At 44.6% G+C, this 21,395-nt stretch overlaps 2 protein-coding genes across 2 annotated transcripts in view; one reads left to right on the top strand and one right to left on the bottom strand.

The window, feature by feature from the left end:
• LOC147868767 (pyruvate dehydrogenase E1 component subunit beta-1, mitochondrial-like) overlaps positions 1–14,309 on the top strand; it is a 49,251-nt gene extending 34,942 nt beyond the window's left edge. The window contains exon 14 of the mRNA XM_087323148.1: positions 13,956–14,309. Coding sequence (XP_087179274.1) covers positions 13,956–14,024 — 69 coding nt within the window. The 3' untranslated portion in view covers positions 14,025–14,309. The remainder of the gene's footprint in view (positions 1–13,955) is intronic.
• Positions 14,310–15,141: 832 nt separating this feature from the next.
• On the bottom strand, positions 15,142–20,294 carry LOC147868766 (hydroxycinnamoyltransferase-like). Its single transcript, XM_087339568.1, has 4 exons — positions 19,739–20,294; positions 18,631–19,491; positions 15,959–16,268; positions 15,142–15,838 (listed from the first exon to the last, which is right to left on the bottom strand). The coding sequence occupies exons 1-4, from the start codon at positions 20,240–20,242 to the stop codon at positions 15,402–15,404; spliced, it is 2,112 nt and encodes a 703-aa protein (XP_087195694.1). The 5' UTR covers positions 20,243–20,294; the 3' UTR covers positions 15,142–15,401.
• Positions 20,295–21,395: the final 1,101 nt, after the last annotated feature.

Below are 21,395 nucleotides of genomic sequence, written 5' to 3'. Positions count from 1 at the left end.
TGAATCATAGTAGCCCACACAAAAATGTTCGACCGCATTAACCATTCGATCGCCAGGGCTACGTGTAATATTTGTTTTTATCCTATAGAGAAAGAAAATCAAGTATTAGAGGTGTAAATGTGTACATATAATAAGAAGTACTGTAATGAGTAAAAGCGAACTATAACGCACCAATGCAAGTGTTCAGTGGCATGACAACGGGACTTCAAAGCTGTTGTGACTGACAGTGATTGCCCCATGCTATGAAATATGACTATCCTCCATGTTGTAAAACAGTGCTCGGCCACAGCCGAGGAATAGGATCAACACTTAGAAAACAGGAAATACAGAATGCACGAGACAATAGAAAGAGAGAGTACACATAATATTTTACGTGGAAAACCCTAAATGGGAAAAACCACGGGAGTTCTCAGACTCCAACCATCACTATGAACAGGGATGTACAATGGTGAAGCTACAAGGCAACAACCTTGTGCTCACTGTCTTCGCCACAGGCGGCGGCAATACACAGAGGCAACGACCTCTTCGTCTCTCTCTCTCTCTCTCTCTCTCGGCTGCTCACTTCACTCCCTCTAAGTGAAAAACAGAAAAATGAGCAACAACATAAACTGTTTGCCCTAAGTCATATTTATACACATATGACTTTCGGGCTATTTACAAATATAGCCTCAAGGGCCCTTGGCAAACATATTCACAAATATGTCCCCGCATCCGGATCTCTCTCCGGGTACATTCATCATCCGGCTCCGTAGCCGGGATCTTCATCATCCGGCTCCGTAACCGGGGTCTTCATCATCCGGCTCCGTAACCGGGGTCTTCATCATCGGGCTCCGTAGCCGGGATCTTCATCATCCGGCTCCGTAACCGGGGTCTTCATCATCCGGCTCCGTAACCGGGGTCTTCATCATCCGGCTCCGTAACCGGGGTCTTCATCATCCGGCTCCGTAGCATTCGACCATCCCATCCGGAGGGACCGTAATCCCAACAAACTCCCCCTTCACTTCGGTATGGGATGTCTTTCCAGTCCGACCCTCTTCCGGCACGCTTCCAGCTTGTCGGGTGTGAGCACTTTGGTCAGCATGTCTGACCCGTTCTCGTCCGTGTGGATCTTCGTCAGCACGAACTCCTGGTCTTCTATCCTTTCCCGGATCCAGTGATATCTTCGCTGGATGTGCTTCGTCCGGGAGTGATAGGCCGCGTTCTTCGCAAGGTGGATGGCACTCTAACTGTCACAGTAGAGTCGGTACTCCTCCTGCCGGATACCGAGCTCTCTAATGAAGTCCTTCATCCATATTATTTCCTTGCCGGCTTCAACAGCCGCCATGTACTCCGCCTCCGTGGTTGACAACGCAACCGTCTTCTGCAACCTCGACTGCCACGAAACAGCTCCCCCTGCATACGTCATCACATACCCTGATGTGGACCGGCTGGTATCTGCATCAGCCGACATATCCGAATCGGTAAAGCCGTCGAGTTCGGGCTTACCGGAGCCGAATCGGAGGCACACGTTTGCCGTGCCCTTCAGGTATCGGAGTATCCACTTGACCGCGTTCCAGTGCTCTTTGCCAGGATTGCTCATGTACCGGCTCACCACTCCGACTGCGTATCCTATGTCTGGTCTTGTACACACCATTGCGTACATCAAGCTCCCGACGGCAGAGGCATATGGTACTTTCATCATGTCCTCTTTCTCAGCCTTTGTCTTGGGGCTTTGCTTGCTGGACAACTTGCAGTTTGCCGGGAGGGTTGACCCCACCGGTCTTGCTTCCGACATGTTGAACCGGTGAAGTACCTTTGTCACGTACTTCTCCTGTGACAGCCACAACTGCTTCTTCTTCCGGTCCCGGATGATGTGCATCCCTAGTATTTGCCTCGCCGGACCCAGGTCCTTCATTGAGAAGGTTCGGTGAAGTGCTTTCTTCAGCATCCGTATCTTGCCCTGGTCCCGTCCGACGATCAACATGTCGTCCACGTACAGGAGGAGTATTAGAAAGTCTCCTCCTTCGAACTTCTTCACAAACACGCAGTGGTCGGACTGCGTTTTGAGGTACCCTTCGTCGGTCATGAAAGAGTCAAACTTCCGGTACCATTGCCGGGGAGCCTGCTTCAGTCCGTAAAGGCTCTTCTTCAACCGGCATACCAGGTGCTCCTTCCCTTTCTTCTCGAATCCTTCCGGTTGCTGCATGTAGATCTCTTCATCGAGGTCACCGTGAAGGAATGCCGTCTTCACGTCCATCTGTTCTACCTCGAGGTCCATGCTTGCCGCTATGCTCAGCACCGTCCGGATGGAGGTCATCTTCACTACCGGGGCAAATATCTCGTCGAAGTCGACGCCCTTTTTCTGCTGAAACCCCTTCACCACGATCCTGGCTTTGTATCTCGGGGGGTTTCCGGCATCTCCCGGTTTCAGCTTGAACACCCACTTGTTACGGAGTGCCCGCTTTCCTTTGGGCAACTCCACAAGTTCATATGTGTGGTTCTCATGCAGGGAATCCATCTCCTCCTGCATGGCACTTAACCACCTGCGGCTATGGGTGTCAAGCTTTGCTTCTTCAAAGCTCTCCGGCTCCCCCTCGTCGGTTAGCAGCACGTGCTCTGGTTCCGGAAATCTCCGGGGGGCCCTTCTCTCTCTTAGAGGATATCTCCGTTCCGGAGCTTCGGTAACCGGTTCTTCCGATTCTTCTTTATCCGAATCCATTTCGAGATCGGGGCCGGTTCCGGTATTATTTTCATCTTCTTCGGCCGGTTCTGTTTCTTCACCGTCTTCGGCCGGATCCTCGAGTGCTAACCGGTCCCTTGCCGGTCGGGACTGCTCCTCGTAGAGTTGATCCTCACCGGTCGACTTGGAGCTCTTCATCTTCTTCTCCGACTCCCAGTCGGCGAGTGTCTTGTTCTCCATGAAGATGATATCACGACTCCGGAATATCTTCTTGTCGACCGGGTCCCATACTCGGTAGCCGAACTCGTCATCGCCGTAACCGAGGAATATGCATGGCCGGGTCTTTGGGTCTAGCTTTCCTCTCCGGTCCTTTGCCACATGCACATATGCGAGACACCCGAACACCTTCAGATGCCGGTAGGATACTTCCCTACCGGTCCACACTCTCTGCGGCGTGTCTCCGTCCAAAGGTACTGAGGGTGATCTGTTTATCACGTATGTCGCCGTCGACATCGCCTCAGCCCAAAACCCCTTGGGTAATTCCGCATGTGCCAGCATACTCCGGACCCTCTCCATTATGGTCCGGTTCATCCTCTCGGCCAGCCCGTTCAGTTCCGGCGTCTTCGGCATAGTAAACTCGAGCCGGATTCCCTTCGAGCGACAGTACTCCGCGAACTGCCCTCGGTATTCCCCTCCGTTATCCGCTCGTATCGCTTTCAGCTTCTTGCCGGATTCCCTTTCCACTCTCGCGTGAAGTTCTTTGAAGACGGACAATACTTGGTCCTTTGTCTTCAACGGTGCCGTCCACAGCTTTCGGCTATGGTCATCTATGAATGTTACAAAGTACTGGGCTCCGCCATGTGACTTCGTTTCTACCTGACACACGTCAGTGTGCACCAACTCCAATGGTGCACTACGTCTCGTCGGTGGCCTTGAGTGGAAGGAGGTCCGGTTTTGCTTACCGGCCAGACAGTCGATACACTTCCCCAAGTGTACATGCTTTACCGGTATCAGGTTGTCTTCGGCAAGCCTCTTCATCCCCTTCTCGCTCATGTGGCACAGTCTCTTGTGCCATAGCTCACCGGCAGTGTCAGCTGCCACGTTCAGCTCCTCCGGACATAGCCGGGAATTCATCAGGTACAGTGTGTTGATCTTCCGGGCCCGAGCCACTATCAGGCTCCCTTTGCTGAACTTCATGACACCGTTCCGGATGCTACCCGTGTAGCCTTCATCGTCTAGCCTCCCGGCCGAAATCAGGTTCAATCGAACCTCCGGAACGTGTCGAACATCCTTCAGCAGCATCTTGCATCCGGTTGATGTCATCAGCCACACGTCTCCTATGCCGGCAATCTGGCATGTGCCTTCATTTCCCATCCGGACACAGCCGTGCTCACCGGCTGTGTAGGATGAGAAGTATTTCTTCTCCGGGGTCAGGTGGAACGACGCTCCGGAATCGACCACCCAGGTCATCTCTACACCGGCAAGGTTCAGCTCCCTCTCTTCGGTAATGAGCATTATCTCTTCTTCACTTGCCGTGAGTGCCGTCGTTCCTTTCCGGTCCTGCCCTCGCCGATCCGGACCTCTCCGGTCCGTGGCTCCCCGGTATGCACCGTTTCTCTCCGGTGACTTCTTCAAATCGGTGTCGTCGGCTCCGTTGTCCTTTCGGTAATGCCGACAATTCTTCCGGAAGTGCCCCGGCTTCCCATAGTGGAAGCATGTGGGTCTTCCTCTTGACTGCGACTGGGTCCCCGACTTCTCCCGTCTTTGCGGACTCCGGTTCCATTGTCTTCCCCGTTCCGATTCGGTAAGCAGCATCTTCGGATCGGAAACCGGTTCTTTATCTCTCCGACGCGCTTCTTCGTTCAAAATGCTTGTCTTTACCGTTTGTAGAGACAAGTTATCTTCGGTGCAGGAGGTGCTGAGAGTCACCACCAAGTTCTCCCAGCTTTCCGGTAATGTACACATCAGAATGATGGCTTGCATTGCATCCTCCAACGGGAACTTGATCGCCGCAAGCTGGTTCACGAATCCCATGAACGTGCTCACGTGTTCAACCATATTCTCGCCGTCCCGGTACTTGAGGTTCACTATCTTCCTCATCAGGGAGGTCCGGTTCAACGCATTCTTCCTCTCGTAGAGGCCCGACAGCTTCTTCCACATCTCATATGCGTTGGTGTCATTCGCCACATGTTGTAGAACGCTTACATCGACATATTGCCGGATCGTCGCTACGGCTTTCCGGTTGAGGAGCTTCCACTCCGACTCTATTACCCCCTTGGGTATCTCGGCATTGTCGATCGGTTCATACAGGTCTCGGACGATGAGAAGGTCTTCCATCTTTATCTTCCAGTCGGCGTAGTTCTGTGAGTTCAACACCATCATGCCCGGAGGCCCACTACCGCCGCCTTCCATTTTCTGTGTTACCGTCGCTCTGATACCACTTTGTTGTAAAACAGTGCTCGGCCACAGCCGAGGAATAGGATCAACACTTAGAAAACAGGAAATACAGAATGCACGAGACAATAGAAAGAGAGAGTACACATAATATTTTACGTGGAAAACCCTAAATGGGAAAAACCACGGGAGTTCTCAGACTCCAACCATCACTATGAACAGGGATGTACAATGGTGAAGCTACAAGGCAACAACCTTGTGCTCACTGTCTTCGCCACAGGCGGCGGCAATACACAGAGGCAACGACCTCTTCGTCTCTCTCTCTCTCTCTCTCTCTCGGCTGCTCACTTCACTCCCTCTAAGTGAAAAACAGAAAAATGAGCAACAACATAAACTGTTTGCCCTAAGTCATATTTATACACATATGACTTTCGGGCTATTTACAAATATAGCCTCAAGGGCCCTTGGCAAACATATTCACAAATATGTCCCCGCATCCGGATCTCTCTTCGGGTACATTCATCATCCGGCTCCGTAGCCGGGATCTTCATCATCCGGCTCCGTAACCGGGGTCTTCATCATCCGGCTCCGTAACCGGGGTCTTCATCATCCGGCTCCGTAACCGGGGTCTTCATCATCCGGCTCCGTAACCGGGGTCTTCATCATCCGGCTCCGTAGCATTCGACCATCCCATCCGGAGGGACCGTAATCCCAACACTCCACAAGGGGGCCAATGTCAGTTCTGCGAAATCCTTTACCATTTTCTTGATCTGAGGGTACTTGAAAGGCACATCATCATATGTTGATCCCGCAATACGGAAACCATATGGTATGTCAGCTATCAGCAAAGTGTAGTGCCTTCTCGGTAACAGTTCGAGCATCTGGGATACTTCGCCATTGAAAACACTATAATGAAGCTGTTTGAAAGGATCGGACCTATGCAAAAAACTCTTTACAGTCTCCGAATCCTCGGGCAGTTCCATTTCCTTCCCTTTGGTCATTCTCTTCTCATATTTCGCACGTTCTAAGTGCGTAATGAAGGCCGCTGGAATACCGTCATTATTGTCGTTGTTCTTTTTCGATTTTGATGGTTTCTGCAAGTGTCATTGTTGTTAGCAGGGAACATTACTTTCTAACATATCAACATTCAAAAGACACATACCCATTCTCTAAATACAATAAAATATTCCTCCAATGCCTTGTAGGAAGAAGTTATCGGGCAAGCTTGTTCAACTTCTTCCCATGTCGGTAAACTCAGTTTTTGCATCATCAACTCCTGAATCTTCATGTATACCTTGTGACTGCACAATCAATATGAAATTAGAAATAAGATATTCAAAATAATTGAAGACTTTCATGAAAAGGTATACTATAAACACTTACTTTTGCAAGTCTGTTACCAACTCGTCCAAACTAAATTCCTTGGCGACCAATCGAGATAGCACGGATATTAACAATCTATCATCTTTGATACCTTGTAATGATCTCCAAGGTAAAAGTTTCATGTCCTCTGGTAACTCCTCGATTACCAAGTCGCTTTTTCCCTTGGTCTTTGATTTCATCTCAACTTGTGGATCAATTCTTCCCTTTTTTTATCTTTGCCCCTTGACTTCTTTCCGCTCCCACATAGAGAATATTTTGTCTTGGAGATCCCACACCTCTCCGGTCCGAAAAGTTAGTTGAAACCAAGAATCATATTTTCGGAGACCTTCGGATTTCATACTCTCATCCACTGCAATCCCTACTTCCAATAAACACTGGCGTCGCAATCCAGGCCACAATCTTGGACCAAAACGATTCAAGGCATCGAGGTATTCATGATGAAAAAAACTTATCCTCTCTATACATGACATCTTTTGCCTATAATCGTTGTCATTGTTATGGTCCCATGCGAGCAACTTCGCCTCCTCGTGAGTTAGTCCTGCATATACCTTACATTTGGCGTATTTGAAGAACGGCGTGAGAGGATATTCTTTGACAAGCTGTCGTCGAGCTTCGGCCGAATGTGATCCTCCGATTACATAGTATGTGTAATCGTCTGCAGAGCTATACTTGAAATCTGCTACTGTTGGGCATTGTTCTTGATCAACCATTACCAAAAATGGCACCATAGTAGCGTGAGGATTGATTTTCATTTTGCTTTTCAGGTTTTGGACATGGACGGAGTGCGGCTCCCTAATTTCCAAGGGACGTCTTCCAATCACGGGGTCAATGGGGGGCCTTTGGATAGAAGTAATGGGCAAATGAAATAGTTGGCCCCTGCGCACAAGTTTAGTCTTCACAATATTTTCTCTTATTTTATTTTGTTCTGACGTCAGGACACCAGAAGATAGTTGTCCGCCTGGAGCCACGACGTCGACTTGTTGGTCATCTTCTTCTTCCACGAACTCTAATATTTCTTCTTCTTCTTCTTCGGGTCGTGGTCGTTTAGTATATTTCTTTTGAACAGGATTTGTCTTCCTAGACTTTTTCGGTGGAGTTTCTGCTTCACCGGTCATCATCTCTCCTGTCACGTACGGCCGAAGTGCTACCAACAAGTTATTTTTCGTTTGCAGGTCTTTACGCAAAGCCTTGGGATTGCAAGATTCGGGTACTAGGTTTCCCTCATCAAGTCGCAATCGCCTGTCGCCAACTGAGCTCGAGACGTCGATTAAAATACATGTAGAATCAATGTCTTTGTACTCTAGCTTGGTTACATGCCCGTAATTAAATGTTTTTCCAAGCTGAAGTTTCCCTTCCCCGTCCAATTTTGCCGTTATCAATAACAGCACCCCATCCTCCCTGACATAAGAGAGACACCATTCAAGTTCGGGGTAATCCTTATATTTCACGTCAACCGTTTTCTCCTCTTGCGTACTACCTTTGTTGATTTTGGTAGTAGCCACAGATGACTTGGATCCTTGTTCATCGACTTTTGTGTTATTATTGCCTTTGTGTGCATGTCCATTGCACATACACATTTTGGCCCTTGTTCATTGACTTTTCCCACGTTCGGTGCACCACATCACAACACCGGTCGGCTATCACTCCCTCTCAAGCTCGGCAAGTCGTAGATCGAAAGACCAAGCTCAATCGAAACTTGTCAATTCCCAAAGATTTCGTGACGATGTCAACGGTTTGAAGATTGGTACTAATATGTTGAAGATCGACATCCCTTGCAATGAAACGTTCTCGAATGAAGTGGTAGTGCACCTCGATATCCGTTGTTCAAGCATGGAATAATGGCTTACGAGCCAAATGGATGCGGCTAAAATTGTCATAATAGATCAAGACTAGCTCGTTGATGGAGACGCCAAGGTCTTTCAGAATTTGCTTAAGCCATACGGCTTCATATTCAACCACAACCATGCCCCTATATTCAGCCTCCGTGCTCGAAAGTGCGATGGCCGGCGACTTCTTGCTACTCCATGAGATGGGTCCATTGTCGAGAGAGAAGACAGACCGTGAAGTCGATCGTTGGTAGACGTTGTAGTCGGCCCAGTCGACACTCAGTCATCCCAAACTTGTATAACAAGTTGAGGATGTAGTGCCATTGGGAGATCATGATCCAAACGAGTGTCCGATTTACTTCTATGTCGAGGAAGTAATGGAGCTCTTGCATGTCTTTCATTTCGAATATGCTGGACAAGAGGGATTTGACCTTCGTGTCGTCGGCTAGATTCTCTCCTCTTATGACTAGATCATCCACGTACAGGATGATGGCAATCGGGCTTTTAGAATCGCTTCTTATATAAAGGGATGAGGTCCGATTTTGACATTCGAAGGCTGATTTCATGAAGATACTGAGTAATCGTCAAATGCCAAGCACGTGGTGCTTGCTTGAAACCATACAACGCCTTCTTGAGTCAACAAACTATGGTCGGGTGGTTGGTCGATTTGAAACTCGGGTGGTTAGATCATGAAGACCTCCTCTTCTACTTATTCTTGAAGAAAGACATTCTTTACGTTGTGAAGATTTTTGGCAACGGTGTGAAAATTGCATGGAACGTACAAAATCAAGTGTGGTTCTTCACACGAGACATGAAACAATAATAATGAAGATACTATTTTAGATTAGCTTAATATCTTGGTACGGGAAGATGGAGGTCTTCAAGAGCTTTCAAATACTTTTTACTACATAAGAAACGGACATCTAAGTGTCAAGTTATGTGGGTATAAAGTTTTGCAAAAGAAAAAAAAGAGAAAAATAAAACTATGAAATATCCCACATATATAGGAAGAGTTTAGGCTCGAGCTATATAAGCAGATTGAGATCCATCATATTTTATCTATGTCTTAAGAGCACATAAGAAAAAGTTGGATTGGAGCCACTTTTGTCTAGATGGACATATGTGGCTAAGTCGTCGGACGTGGCTAAGTGCCCGAACTGGCTCATGAAGAAACTCAAACCGGCCGATCGGATGCATTCCGCAATTGGTGACCGGATGGAGCCGGCAACCGTCGATCAGACGGAGCCGGCAATCAACAATCGGCGATCGGATGGAACCGATGACAGAACTGACGACGGAGCCGGTGACTCGACGATGGAACCAGTGATGGAGTCAGTGATCGGTGACCCGGCAATCCGGTGAGGTTTTGGCCAACCAAAAGCAACGACAACCGGTGACGGATCCAGTAACGAACGGTGATGCCATCCGATGACGGAATTGGTGACCCGACATCCGGCATTCGGCGACCTCAGGATGCGGACTTAATACCTCCAACATAAAAAGCAATAAGCTTACCATTAAGCCAAACCATTTCTTTAGAGATTATATTTTTATCATTATACTTTTACATATAAATTCTCATGTGTGAGAGCTTAGATGATGACATGGCAAGCATGCATTGCGTGCATGTCTTGCACCCTCACATGCACCATATGCATGGCGGCATCTATAAAAGAGTGGAGGAATCAAACAAAAGGGGGATTTTTTTATCAAGCAAGCTTTGTACTTTATATCAAAATTAATATTAAGAAGAAAATTCATTATTCAATTGATGTATTTAATCTTGTTCTTCAAATCTAAAGTCCAGCCTAAAATCTTAATATCTCTCTCAATCTAAAGTCAAGCGTTCTATTTTATCTCAATCTCTTTGTCAATCTATCTTAAATCCTTTCTCGCTAAAGCTAGTGCGTACTTTGAGTCCTTCCGATCCAGAACCCCGACGATTTCGCCTCACGATCCGCTCGTAGTGACGGATCTTCACGACATAATTAAGTGGGGAACAATAAGGAACGAAACTGTTTGGGACCCAATGGGTGAGAACCATTTTTGGTGTTAATAAACTTCTATGTATAACGTCTATTTCTGTCTTCTCTTCATCTTGGTGTGTGTGTTGTCTCTATTTTTCTGTTAGGGTTTCGGTGTCATCTCTGTGCGTGCGTAGGTGGTGTGTTCAATTGTGGCAAGCGGCGTGCAAGCTGTATATGCCTCCCATGAGCTCCTGTTTGTTGGTTGTCAGTGCTCCATGGTCCGGTATGTCTCTATGTGTGGGTGTTGGCTTTTGTCGCTTGCGAAGAGCCCGCACGCTAGGTGGTTCGTTGGCAAGTTCCCCTCCTTGGCGCACAAGACCCAACACGGTTCAGCGAGCCCGTGCACTCCCTGAAGGCGGCTTGGCTCAGAAGGCAGTCGTTCTAGAAGAGGCGTTGTCGTGAAAATCCGTCACTATGTGTAGATCATGAGACGGAACCGCCGGGGTTCTGGACTAGAAGGATTTAGAGCAACATGTACAACACAAGCAAGTTTTAAGCATAAGACAAGTGGGAGAGACAAATCATTAGTTTATTGCAAAAGAAAATCGATTCTTTATAATTTCCGAATCGTGTTACCATGGGTTGGGTATGGAAATGGAAGATTAATTTTTCAAAGAATGGAGCCAACAACCATGCAAGGAGTGGTCCGATCTGAATACGAGAGATAATTTTTGACAAGAAAGATCAAGTAAACAAAGCTAGGAGTTTGATATCAACGTGTGAGATAATTTGTTTCTCGAATCCGCGCGCAAAAGTCTCGACCGCACCATAGTGTACGCATCCACACACATCCGTCGCAAAACCTCCACGCGACCGTGCACGCGTACGCCCGAAACTTGCACACGTGCGTACATCCGAAGACGTCCACGTGGCCATGCGCACTCACATACGCCCAAAGCATAGTGTACGCATCCACACACATCCGTCGCAAAACCTCCACGCGACCGTGCACGCGTACGCCCGAAACCTTCACACGTGCGTACATCCGAAGACGTCCACGTGGTCATACGCACTCACATACGCCCAAAGCATCCACACACATCCGTCGGAAACCTCCACGCGACCGTGCACACGTACGCCCGAAACTTGCACACGTGCGTACATCCGAAGACGTCCACGTGGCCATGCACACGCGCATACGCCCGAAGCATTAAACACAATCGTGCATACACACATACGCGCATACACCCGAAGCATTAACACGGACGTGCATACGCATACGCCCAAAGCATCCACACACATCCGTCGGAAACCTCCACGCGATCGTGCACACGTACGCTTGAAACTTGCACACGTGCGTACATCCGAAGACGTCCACGTGGCCATGCGCACGCGCATACGCCCGAAGCATTAAACACAACCGTGCATACACACATACGCGCATACACCCGAAGCATTAACACGGACGTGCATACGCGCGCACACCCGAAGCGTGCAGCACACACCACACAATGTAGCCCAAGTCACCTTGAACATTCTGTGTGCACACATTAATAGAATGAATATGTTTTGGTTTCCCTTATATATCCTGGGTTCCAATGTTGTCCTATCTATGTGGGATAACTCACAATTTTGTCTTTTCTTTTCTTTTCTTCAAACTTCACACTCACATAACTTGATACTTGTTTATCCGTTTTATGCGTAGTAAAATACGTTATGAAGCTCTTGAACACATTTATCTTTCCATATCAATATATTAAGCTAATCGTAAATAATTATTTTACTAGCTTTCATATCGTGTGTGAAAAACCACACGATAGTGTGCCCTACACGAGGGTCCCGTTGCGTGAACGAGCCTGAGAGCTCCCCGATCGGCCCTAGGATGCAGGCTCCCTCTTCCTCTCCGTGTGGAACTAGTGTCGCAGCGAGCATCGCGTGTGTATATGTGTGTATGTGTGTTTCCGATTAGCATAGGATACGAGAGAGGGTGCGTGCGTGGTCGCCGGTGCAAAGGTGCCGGTCGTAACCAGGTGTGTATGTGTGTGTGTGCGTGTGCACGGGCACGGCTAATCGGGCCATGTCCCAAGCCTCTTTTGGGCCCCTTGTACATACAGGCGAAAGGGGCGGCAAGGACGAGGGCACACTCTCTCACTTCTTGTGCTGTTACTGGTCGCGTCCGAAGAGTTTTCGAGATCGAACCGGCCGGCAACGCAGCAAGCTCCGAAGGATTCGGGTTCTCGGCAACTCCTCCCTTCCTGGTCCATAACCCCGGTGGTCCCGCCCGGATCCGATATGCAAGCGCGGATTATCGCGACATCTTTGGTGAACCCGACGTGAAAGAGGCGGCAGGAAGGATCAAATCGAGGAACAACCAATACTTGGAGATGGCATCCTCAAGCAACCAAGCGGGAGAGTTCGAAACGATGATGTTGATCGTCGAACAAATGATGAGATCTCGAGACAACAATGCAAGCGTGGAGAAGGCTGTCGATTGTGTCGTTGAGCTCGAGGGTCAATTTGACAGAAGGAACATTACGAAGTTCCTTAATGCATACAAAAGGGAAATGAATCAAAGGGACGTGTCGGAATCACGTCAAATCGCAAGTTTCAAGAGAGTGGTCGCCAACAACATCCAAAGACGCATCATCGATATTCAAGAAAGTAAGACAACATGGTCCGAGTTCGAGAAAGCGATATTAGCACAGTTCGCGATTGAAGACTCGACGAGGATGACTCGACATGTCCTCATCAAATGGATAGAGAAGAAAAATAAGAAGATGAGCGTCTCGAGGGTATACGACGAGTTCAACCAGATGTTTGGTCGTCTCCCCGCCATGGACCAAGTGCTACTTGAGGAAGATAAGAGTTTGTACTTCTTGAAGGCTATAGATATGAAAGATAAATGAGAGTTGGGGACTCTCCTCGAAGATGATACCCAAGCTAACGGGCTTGTGGCGGACTGGGTTGCGGTGAAGCAAGCATGCAACAAGATCGACATGCGTCATCAATGGCTCCATGATATTGACTTGGTAAAACCGAGCGTAGAAAAAGCAAAACCATCAAAAGACGTCGAGACTCCTAAAGAACGCATCCAACATGAAAAGAAGATTGATGATGACTTGAGGACGATGACGGGTCATTTCAAAGGAGGTCGAATATTTCGGAACATGCGTCGAGTTCGAAACAATGGATGATGGAACAAGCCAAATCGAAGCTTGCATCAATGGAGATAAAGAGAGCGAGGCTAGAGTAATTGAGGATCTAGCCGCTAAAGACGACATCGAGGAGGTGACTTTAAACAAGATAACAAGCGTCGACAACGACCATGGCCAGATTTTCTCCACACATGCTCCAGAGACTTGGGCAGTTTGCAGAGGGGCATTCTTGGAACTCCTAGAAACTTAGGGGTATTTTGGTGTTCTTCCGTAGTTTCTTCCCTCTTTCCAGAAGCTTTTGTGTAACATTAGTTAATGTAATGGCTTATAAGTTAAGTGCTCAAAATATGTTCAGAAAATGTGGAGTTAAAACATTAGTCCATGGGCTTCACTTGCACTTTTGCGGATTTCGTGGTTTAGGGTTTCACTTGCACTCTTGATGTTTGTTTATCATTCCAAAAATATGGAGGTAACCTTGGGGTTTGGTTTGGTCATTTTGGACATTTTGGTTTTCCTTGAATCATTCAGAAGTGGACATGAAACACTAATTCAAGGGTTTTCATGGTTGTAGATCGATGACATTGTGCGTGCTGCGAAGAGAGTGTGCTATAGGGCCGTTTCTCTAAGAGCAATGGCATGACCCAATCAACTTCCCAAATTTTGTGATACTTTGTTCCTATGATAAGAGAAATAAATGGAACTTGTTGAGCTTCGATTTTGTTAGCTCTAATACATTTGAATGAGGCTTTTGTTGTTCGTGTTGAAGGTTTTCTCGGGCACGTTTCATGCTATAAAAGAGAAGTCTATAATAATAAAAGTGATGTATATTTTGTTTATACTGCAGTATGAGACTTTTTTTTATCTATAAATTATAGCCACATTAAATATTTAGTTAATAGTTGGAAAAAACTAAATGTTTTTTGTAGTCTTTTGTTTTTTTACATCTATACATCTTATGCATTTTGGGAGAATTTGGCTACAAGGTCTACATGCTTGCTTCATACGAATATTATATATCTACCAATGTAATGGGGGTTTGAACCCGGAATGACAATCAATGCCTGCTAAGGTTGTTTGTGGGCAATGTTACCGGAGGTATGATCATCAAGCCTTGAACTGAAGGCTTAGAATTCATAATGGAACTTACCACTAGGTTGAAATAAAATGTTGATTAAATGGAAAGATTTAGCACTGTAAAGATTCATCATTAAGGATATGGTACAATGAGTTTAGAAGTTACACCATCTGTTCTGTAGTAAGGTCGATTGGAAAAATAGGGGTTATGAACCATGCAGTAGAAAATCCCAAAGGAACCATCTACCTGAATGGATCCATATTCACAAGGAATAGGATAGTTCAAAATCCCAAAGGAACGATCTATCTGAATGAATCGATATTCACGAGTAATAAGATAATTTGCCTTAGAGGGATGTTTACATATATAGGTATACAAATCCTTCTCTTGAGTATGGAAAGAACATCTGGAAAGAGGAAGGGTTCAAAACCCCCATGGTAACTAGTTCTAACTCTTCTACAAATCAGAAATTGGTTTACTATCTTTCCTCATCCACAGGGATAGTCTGCTAATGAGCCAACTGGAAACATTTGTTAGAGCCATGAGGTAGGAAACTCAAGCTTGGTTCCGATGGAAGAGGTCTACAAAAAGATCCATCCATCCAAACCGAGGGGTGTGGTGCAAGCTATATTTGGTAGGGACTACAACCAATCATCCTTACCAATATAATTGCAAATTAGAATAGCCATAACATATTGGAACTTCAAAACTCAAAATTTACAAGTTAATTCTCACGTGCATACCGATGACATCAAGTGTTTTGGCAATGTATGATATACTCTGACAATGACAAAAAATGCATTTTGCCTTATTCCATTGCAATTGATGATTATTGGAAGATCATTCATCAATGTTAATAACAAGATTATTATGGTTTGCATGTACGTGGCCACCATTTGAATGTATGAAGCCTTAATAATAAATAGGGCAAGCATTGTTGGCCTAAGGATTTGTAAAGGCTTTGTTACTTTCTAGTCGATTCATGACATGGGTGGGTAAAGCCAAGACTACATCAATATTACCAGGAATATCTTTACCAGGGAAGAAAATAATCTTTCCTGGATCATCAGCACTCGGTAATCGAGCTGCCAGAGGTTTCCCCCAACCAAAGTCAACTTTGAAGACAGGAAAATTATGAGAGCTCGATGCTCGAATTCGTGCATTATTGAGGGAGCAACATTCAAACATGGCATCTCGATCGTATACCTCCAACCAATGGAGCCAATTATGAAAGGTTTCATTAGTACAAGAAATCAAAGATCTATGTATACGTTCAGTTGTTGAGGCAAGGTCCTCTTCCTCGAGTTCCACAGATGTTGCGGTGGCAATTGTCCACATAAATGCATTCCCAAAATAGGCTTTTCCTAAGGGTGGGTCAGCTCATTCTCCCATGTTAACGATCGAAATGAAGCCGAGTTTCTTGCCATGCAAATGTTCCCTAGCTTTTGTGGTATGCCGCCATATGTGAGCACATATTATCTCATATGATGTGTTCTGACCACCAACTTTATTTTTCAACCTTGTGATCATGTCTTTAGTGAAGCAGAAAGTGTTCATTTTTACAGAAACTGTTTGACCAATATTTTTGACATCGTCGTCGTCCACATGTTCAAGGTGTATTCTTGCTTTTTCTGGTGATGGGTTCTCAATCTTCAATAAAGAACGTGTATGAACTGGAGGTATGGAAATGGCTTCACCTCTGGCACACTCTGCCCATGAGCTCATGAAGTGCCACAATAAGGTACCATCACAAAGGACATGACTGTGTACAATCCCAAGTGCAATTCCACCACAATCAAACCTTGAGACCTAAATTTCAATACAAAAGACTAAGAATTAAATTAAGGGCAGTTATAAAAACTTGTCATTGCAATAAGATGGCACTTCATAATACATTAATTAAAGCAGCAATGGAAATTATTAAGAGTGAAACAAATTGAACACCTATCTCATTACCTCACCCATACAACATCACAACTATGAGAACATTGACTTTATTATGCAGCTTTATTTTGATCTATTTTTATTAAAAACAACACAATATTAATCACATAATAATTTTCAGCAAACACTTCAATGGTAGCCTTCAATCACGTTAGCTGATTTCATTGATGGGATAACTAATTTAACACACTAGGGAGGACTTGCTTTCGACATTTATATCACTTTCACAGGAAGAAGATAACTGTCTTATACATAAAGAAAAAGATGATCCACCTTGAACACTAACGTAAGAAAATGAAAGTTTTCATTTGGCACGCTATGTTGGGTGTCAAATATCAGGTGTAGTATTAAAGTCATTTGAATGATTTAAGAGACAAGATTTTCAATTCTTGAACAATGCTTCAATTATTGGTTCTAGTGATCCAAGTACAAGTGCTCGGTGGTTTAAGTTCAAGTATCTTTGTTTAAATACAATATATGTGTTCTAGAAAGTATCTTTAATATACCACTGTAATTCTATGTAGACATGCATGAGGTCTCATGGGCCATACAATGTTTATGCACGTATCTTGCACATAATATAACCACGCCCACCATTTTAGAGAACCTTTTTTTTCTCTTCTTGAATGGAGAACTCATGGCATAATTTCTTCACAGTATGCTACTTGTTTTGGTGCAAGACCTTCATCTAGATATATTTTGTCACACACCCTTGAGTGTCCTTCTCTAGAATAGGGAAGCTTTTTCCTTTCCATATCCATGAAATGGACATTAATGCCTCAAGTCAACTAACATTGGCCAGCCCAATTCTTGTTTCTTTCTAGTGGGTGGCCAATTACTTGAACCTTCCATATATATCCTAATGGCAAAGAAGCAATGAAATACTAAATAGAACAATGATATGTACAATCTTTCCCATATTTGATTAAATATATAGATTCTTACTCTTGGGCGAAGATATCATAACTCTGAACATGTTATAGATTCTCACAATGCACTACACCACCCTTGGGTTAAGCTACCATATCTTTGAACATGTTATGGATTTCTACAGTGCGTCACACCTCTCCTGGGTTAAGCTACCATAACTCATAATGTGTTTCCCCCATTAGTTTTCTCCAAGATTCAGCACAAGCATATGCTTTCTCTTGGGTATGGAGGATTTATTGCATATACTTTGCAAGTTCTCATTTTTTTTACAAATAAGCCCTTTGCATGACTGTAGATCTTGTGATACCTTCTATTTAGCTAATTTAAACTCATTAAGTACTTAAAAGCTTCTTGGCGTTCTTACAGTGTTTCCCTTTGAGACTTTCCAAGGCATATATTTATGAAGCAAGCATTTATTTGTGCATGAGAGAATGACATGAGTAAAACCTTTACATGAGATAAGATGAGCCTTGAGCAAGAAGCAAGAAAGAAAGTGCGCAAAAGGAGTCACAAGACTAGAAAGATGGAAGTTAAGAGAAGAGACGTGCAAAGAGCAGGAAGAATGGAAGAATCTTGCCCAATGCTTTGCTTGCCTCCAATCATTGCCTGTCCAAGTAGCCTGCCCATTGCTTTTGCCTCCAATCATTCCAGTCAATCCAATTCATCAGGCGAAGGAAAGGGCTTAGCAAGAATCTACTGATCTTCTTATGTATGAAGATAAAGATCATCCACCTTGATCATCCACCTTGAACCACTACGGACAGAAACACAAAGGTTGTCCACAAAGGTGGGATGTATTCTATCCACATTACATACACAAAGGTTCTCATAATTCATTAGCTTTTGTGGAAAAGGTGCCATCATTTGTTAATACACTTTTGTGTCCTTGGCATTACATACACAAAGGTTGTCATAATTCATTAACTTTTGTGAAAAAGGTACCATGATTTGTTAATACACTTTTTACGTCCTCGTCAAACTCATGGGATGTTCCTATAATTACTGTTATATTGGTAAAATCCTCCAACCAAAAGATTCAACTTTTGCACACAATGCAATCTTCTCGCACATTGAGTGGAAAGTAATACATCAATCAAAGACTTCCTCCTACACATGCCCAATGAACATTAGAATTATGACTAATGAGCTACAAAATGCATTAGTATTACATCAACATATCTTAATTATCATTAAAATATTGTTCATAAGCTTACAACCTCACACATACACAATCACAACTCAAATGTTTCAAACTCGAAATGGGTAAAGCAAACGATGAACACCATACATTGGCTTAAGGATTGAAAAACATGTCATCACTTTCTAGTCGATGCATAACATGAGTAGGTAGAGGCAAAAGAACTTCGATATTACCATGAATATCGCCACTAGGAAAGAATACAAGTGTTCCTACATCATGCATACTTGGAATTCGACATGCCAAAGGTTTACCCCAACCAAAATTAAGTTTAAAAATAGGAAAATTATGGGAGCTTGATGTTCCAACACGTGCGCCATTGCGTAAAATTCTTTCAAAGATGGCATCACCGCCATAGATCTCCACCCAATGGAGCCAACTATGAAATGTTTCGGTATTACAACCACGTATAGATCTGTGTATACGTTGAGCTGTAACGACGAGATCTTCATCCTTGAGCTCCCCTGCCATGGCAATCGCTATGGTGAACATAACTGCATTCCCAAAATAGGCCTTTCCTAAGGGTGGGTCTATTCGTTCTCTCATGTTAACTACTGAAACAAAGCCTACTTTCTTATCATCCAAATGTTCCCTTGCTTTAGATATGTGACGCCATATGTGGGCACAAATAACCTCGTACGCCGTGTTCTCACCACCAACCTGTCTTTTCAAGGATTCCATCATGTCCTTGGTGAAGAGGAATGTGTTCATTTTTATAGAATCCCCTTGCCCCATGTGGTTGTCTTCATCCTCTATATGGGCGAGGTGTAATACAGCTTTCTCTAGGCATGGGTTATCAATCTTCAACAAAGAACGATTATGAATCGGAGGCAATGAGATGGGTTCCCCTCTTGCACACTCGGCCCACGAAACCATGAAGTGCCAAAACGAGTGTCCATCACAAAGTATATGGCTTCGGGAAACCCCAAGTGCAATGCCTCCACACTTGAATCTGGAAATCTGAATTTTAACAAAAAAAGAGAAAATTGAAACTATGTAGAATACATACATACATACATATGTGTGTGGGAGTTGTGTTTGATAGATAGATATCTTTCTAAAATCCACAAGAGACCAATAGCTTTCTATGAGACGGGGACTAGCTCATGGTTATGGTCGAAATGTGTGGGTCCCCATATAGGCCTGAAGGCCCAATGTATGATGTAAGTGTGTAAAGAGAGATCAAAGGTGAGATGTTTGTTCACACCTGGACAATCAATGGAGGTGCAGAGCAATAGTCTTCTGGATCTACACTTGGGGCCAGCTGGGTGAAGAAAGGCTGCCATTGGAAGCCCCAGGATTGCTTGAGATCCATCAATGTTATGTTGCCCTCAACCACGGCCTCCACGAAAGGGACACCTGTGTCATCGCACACCACGTGGAGCCGGCCATCGGCACCTGCATGGAGGCGCCCCGCCAGTGGGTAGAACTCGTCCAATGCGAATCCCAAAGACCTCTTCATGATCTCCTCTTCCATGTCTTCATGATGTCCACCAAAGCCTAGTGTGCGGCTCGCCTCGTAGAAGAGAATTCGACCGAAGTGTGGAGCCTTGGGGCCCATCGTGTCCATGGCCGATAGAAACATTCGTTCCACACGCGATTCGCCATCCCAACTTCCATTGCTGGTTCTCCTTATCCTGTTGCTCGGCCTCACCATCTCTTCCTTCACAACCCGCACTCTTATATCTTGATCAACCTGCACATATGCCATGTCTCTCCCCCCCTACTCTCTCTTTCTCTAATCTCTTGTCTTAGTCTGACACGCCATTTCTTGAGCTTATCAACGATCCATCCATGACTTTTTTCTCTTCCCAATCTTTAAGCTCCATCACTTTCAAGTTATATGTCATATAAAATTGTAGCATTCAAAGGTGGGCTCCACATCCCATGTGACACGATCGGGGTGCGTAAAACTTTTTGCACTTTTTGATTTGGAAACATATAGAAGCCTATTAAGGTATTCGTTCTATTTTATTTGGAGGAATCAACTTCTAGAAGTCCACGAAGACACAAACCAATAAGAGTTCTTCTGGGTTAGGGGGGGTAGATGTTTGGCCGCTCAAACTTAAAACTCGTGTCGGCAGAACAAATGGCCATCGATCTGTTTGTTATTTTTTAAGCGAGAGTGTATCACATGCTCAGAGTTGAAGGAACTTGCCAAATTTTACAATTATTCAATTTGGTGTCCCACATAGACTTCGATGTACTTACTATATTTTACATCACATATTCATAGCAAGAATATAATGATCCTATGTATGAAGAAAAAAAACATCCACCTTGAACACTATGGACAGAAACAGACATTATCATGACACATGATGTGTTGGATACAAAATAAAAACGTTGCTAGTTACACTAACAATGGCATATTTACGAAACAACATTTTTTTACTTTTGTCAATGTTCTTGATAAAAAAAACGAATGCTTGCTTGCTACTTTAAATCAAACTTTGCGAGTGCTTGAGACACATATTTACAATTTAGTTCAAATTGTTCAAGCATTAACATCGTCCAACATTGGTAGTCAAGAAAAGCGTGCCAATATGTCATAAAGTCATCGACATGCAAACTCAATTGGTAGTAGGCACCATATCAAGCAACGCTTTTCAAAACTTAGACAACACGTTGTCTTAGACAATGAGAATGTATAATGTTCAATTGATTGTTTTGACCTGATTTCAATAGTTTTCTTGGATGAATTCCATCGACATTATATTCACAACGTTGTCATAATTCATTAACTTTTGTGAAAAAGGTGCCATGATTTGTTAATACTCGTTTGCTTCCTCGTTGAACTAACGGCTTGTTGGAATATTCCTATATTAAGTGTTATATTGGTAAAATGCCCAAACCAAAAGGTT

Source organism: Azolla caroliniana, unplaced genomic scaffold (assembly GCF_043228905.1).
Source record: "Azolla caroliniana isolate FFs.n. ecotype wild unplaced genomic scaffold, voAzoCaro1.0.p SCAF_1, whole genome shotgun sequence".
NCBI classification, from domain to species: domain Eukaryota; kingdom Viridiplantae; phylum Streptophyta; class Polypodiopsida; order Salviniales; family Salviniaceae; genus Azolla; species Azolla caroliniana.
The sequence above is the reverse complement of the archived record's forward strand: the minus strand, read 5'-3'. Positions and strand labels throughout refer to the sequence as shown.

Coding starts and splice junctions, on each gene's coding strand:
- LOC147868766 (XM_087339568.1), bottom strand. CDS start 20,242: ATGGCATATGTGCAGGTTGATCAAGATATAAGAGTGCGGGTTGTGAAG. Junction 16,269..18,630: donor ATGACATGTTTTTCAATCCT/TAAGCCAATGTA, acceptor ATTGAAATTTAG/GTCTCAAGGTTTGATTGTGG. Junction 15,839..15,958: donor GTTGAAAAATAAAGTTGGTG/GTCAGAACACAT, acceptor TGGGAGAATGAG/CTGACCCACCCTTAGGAAAA.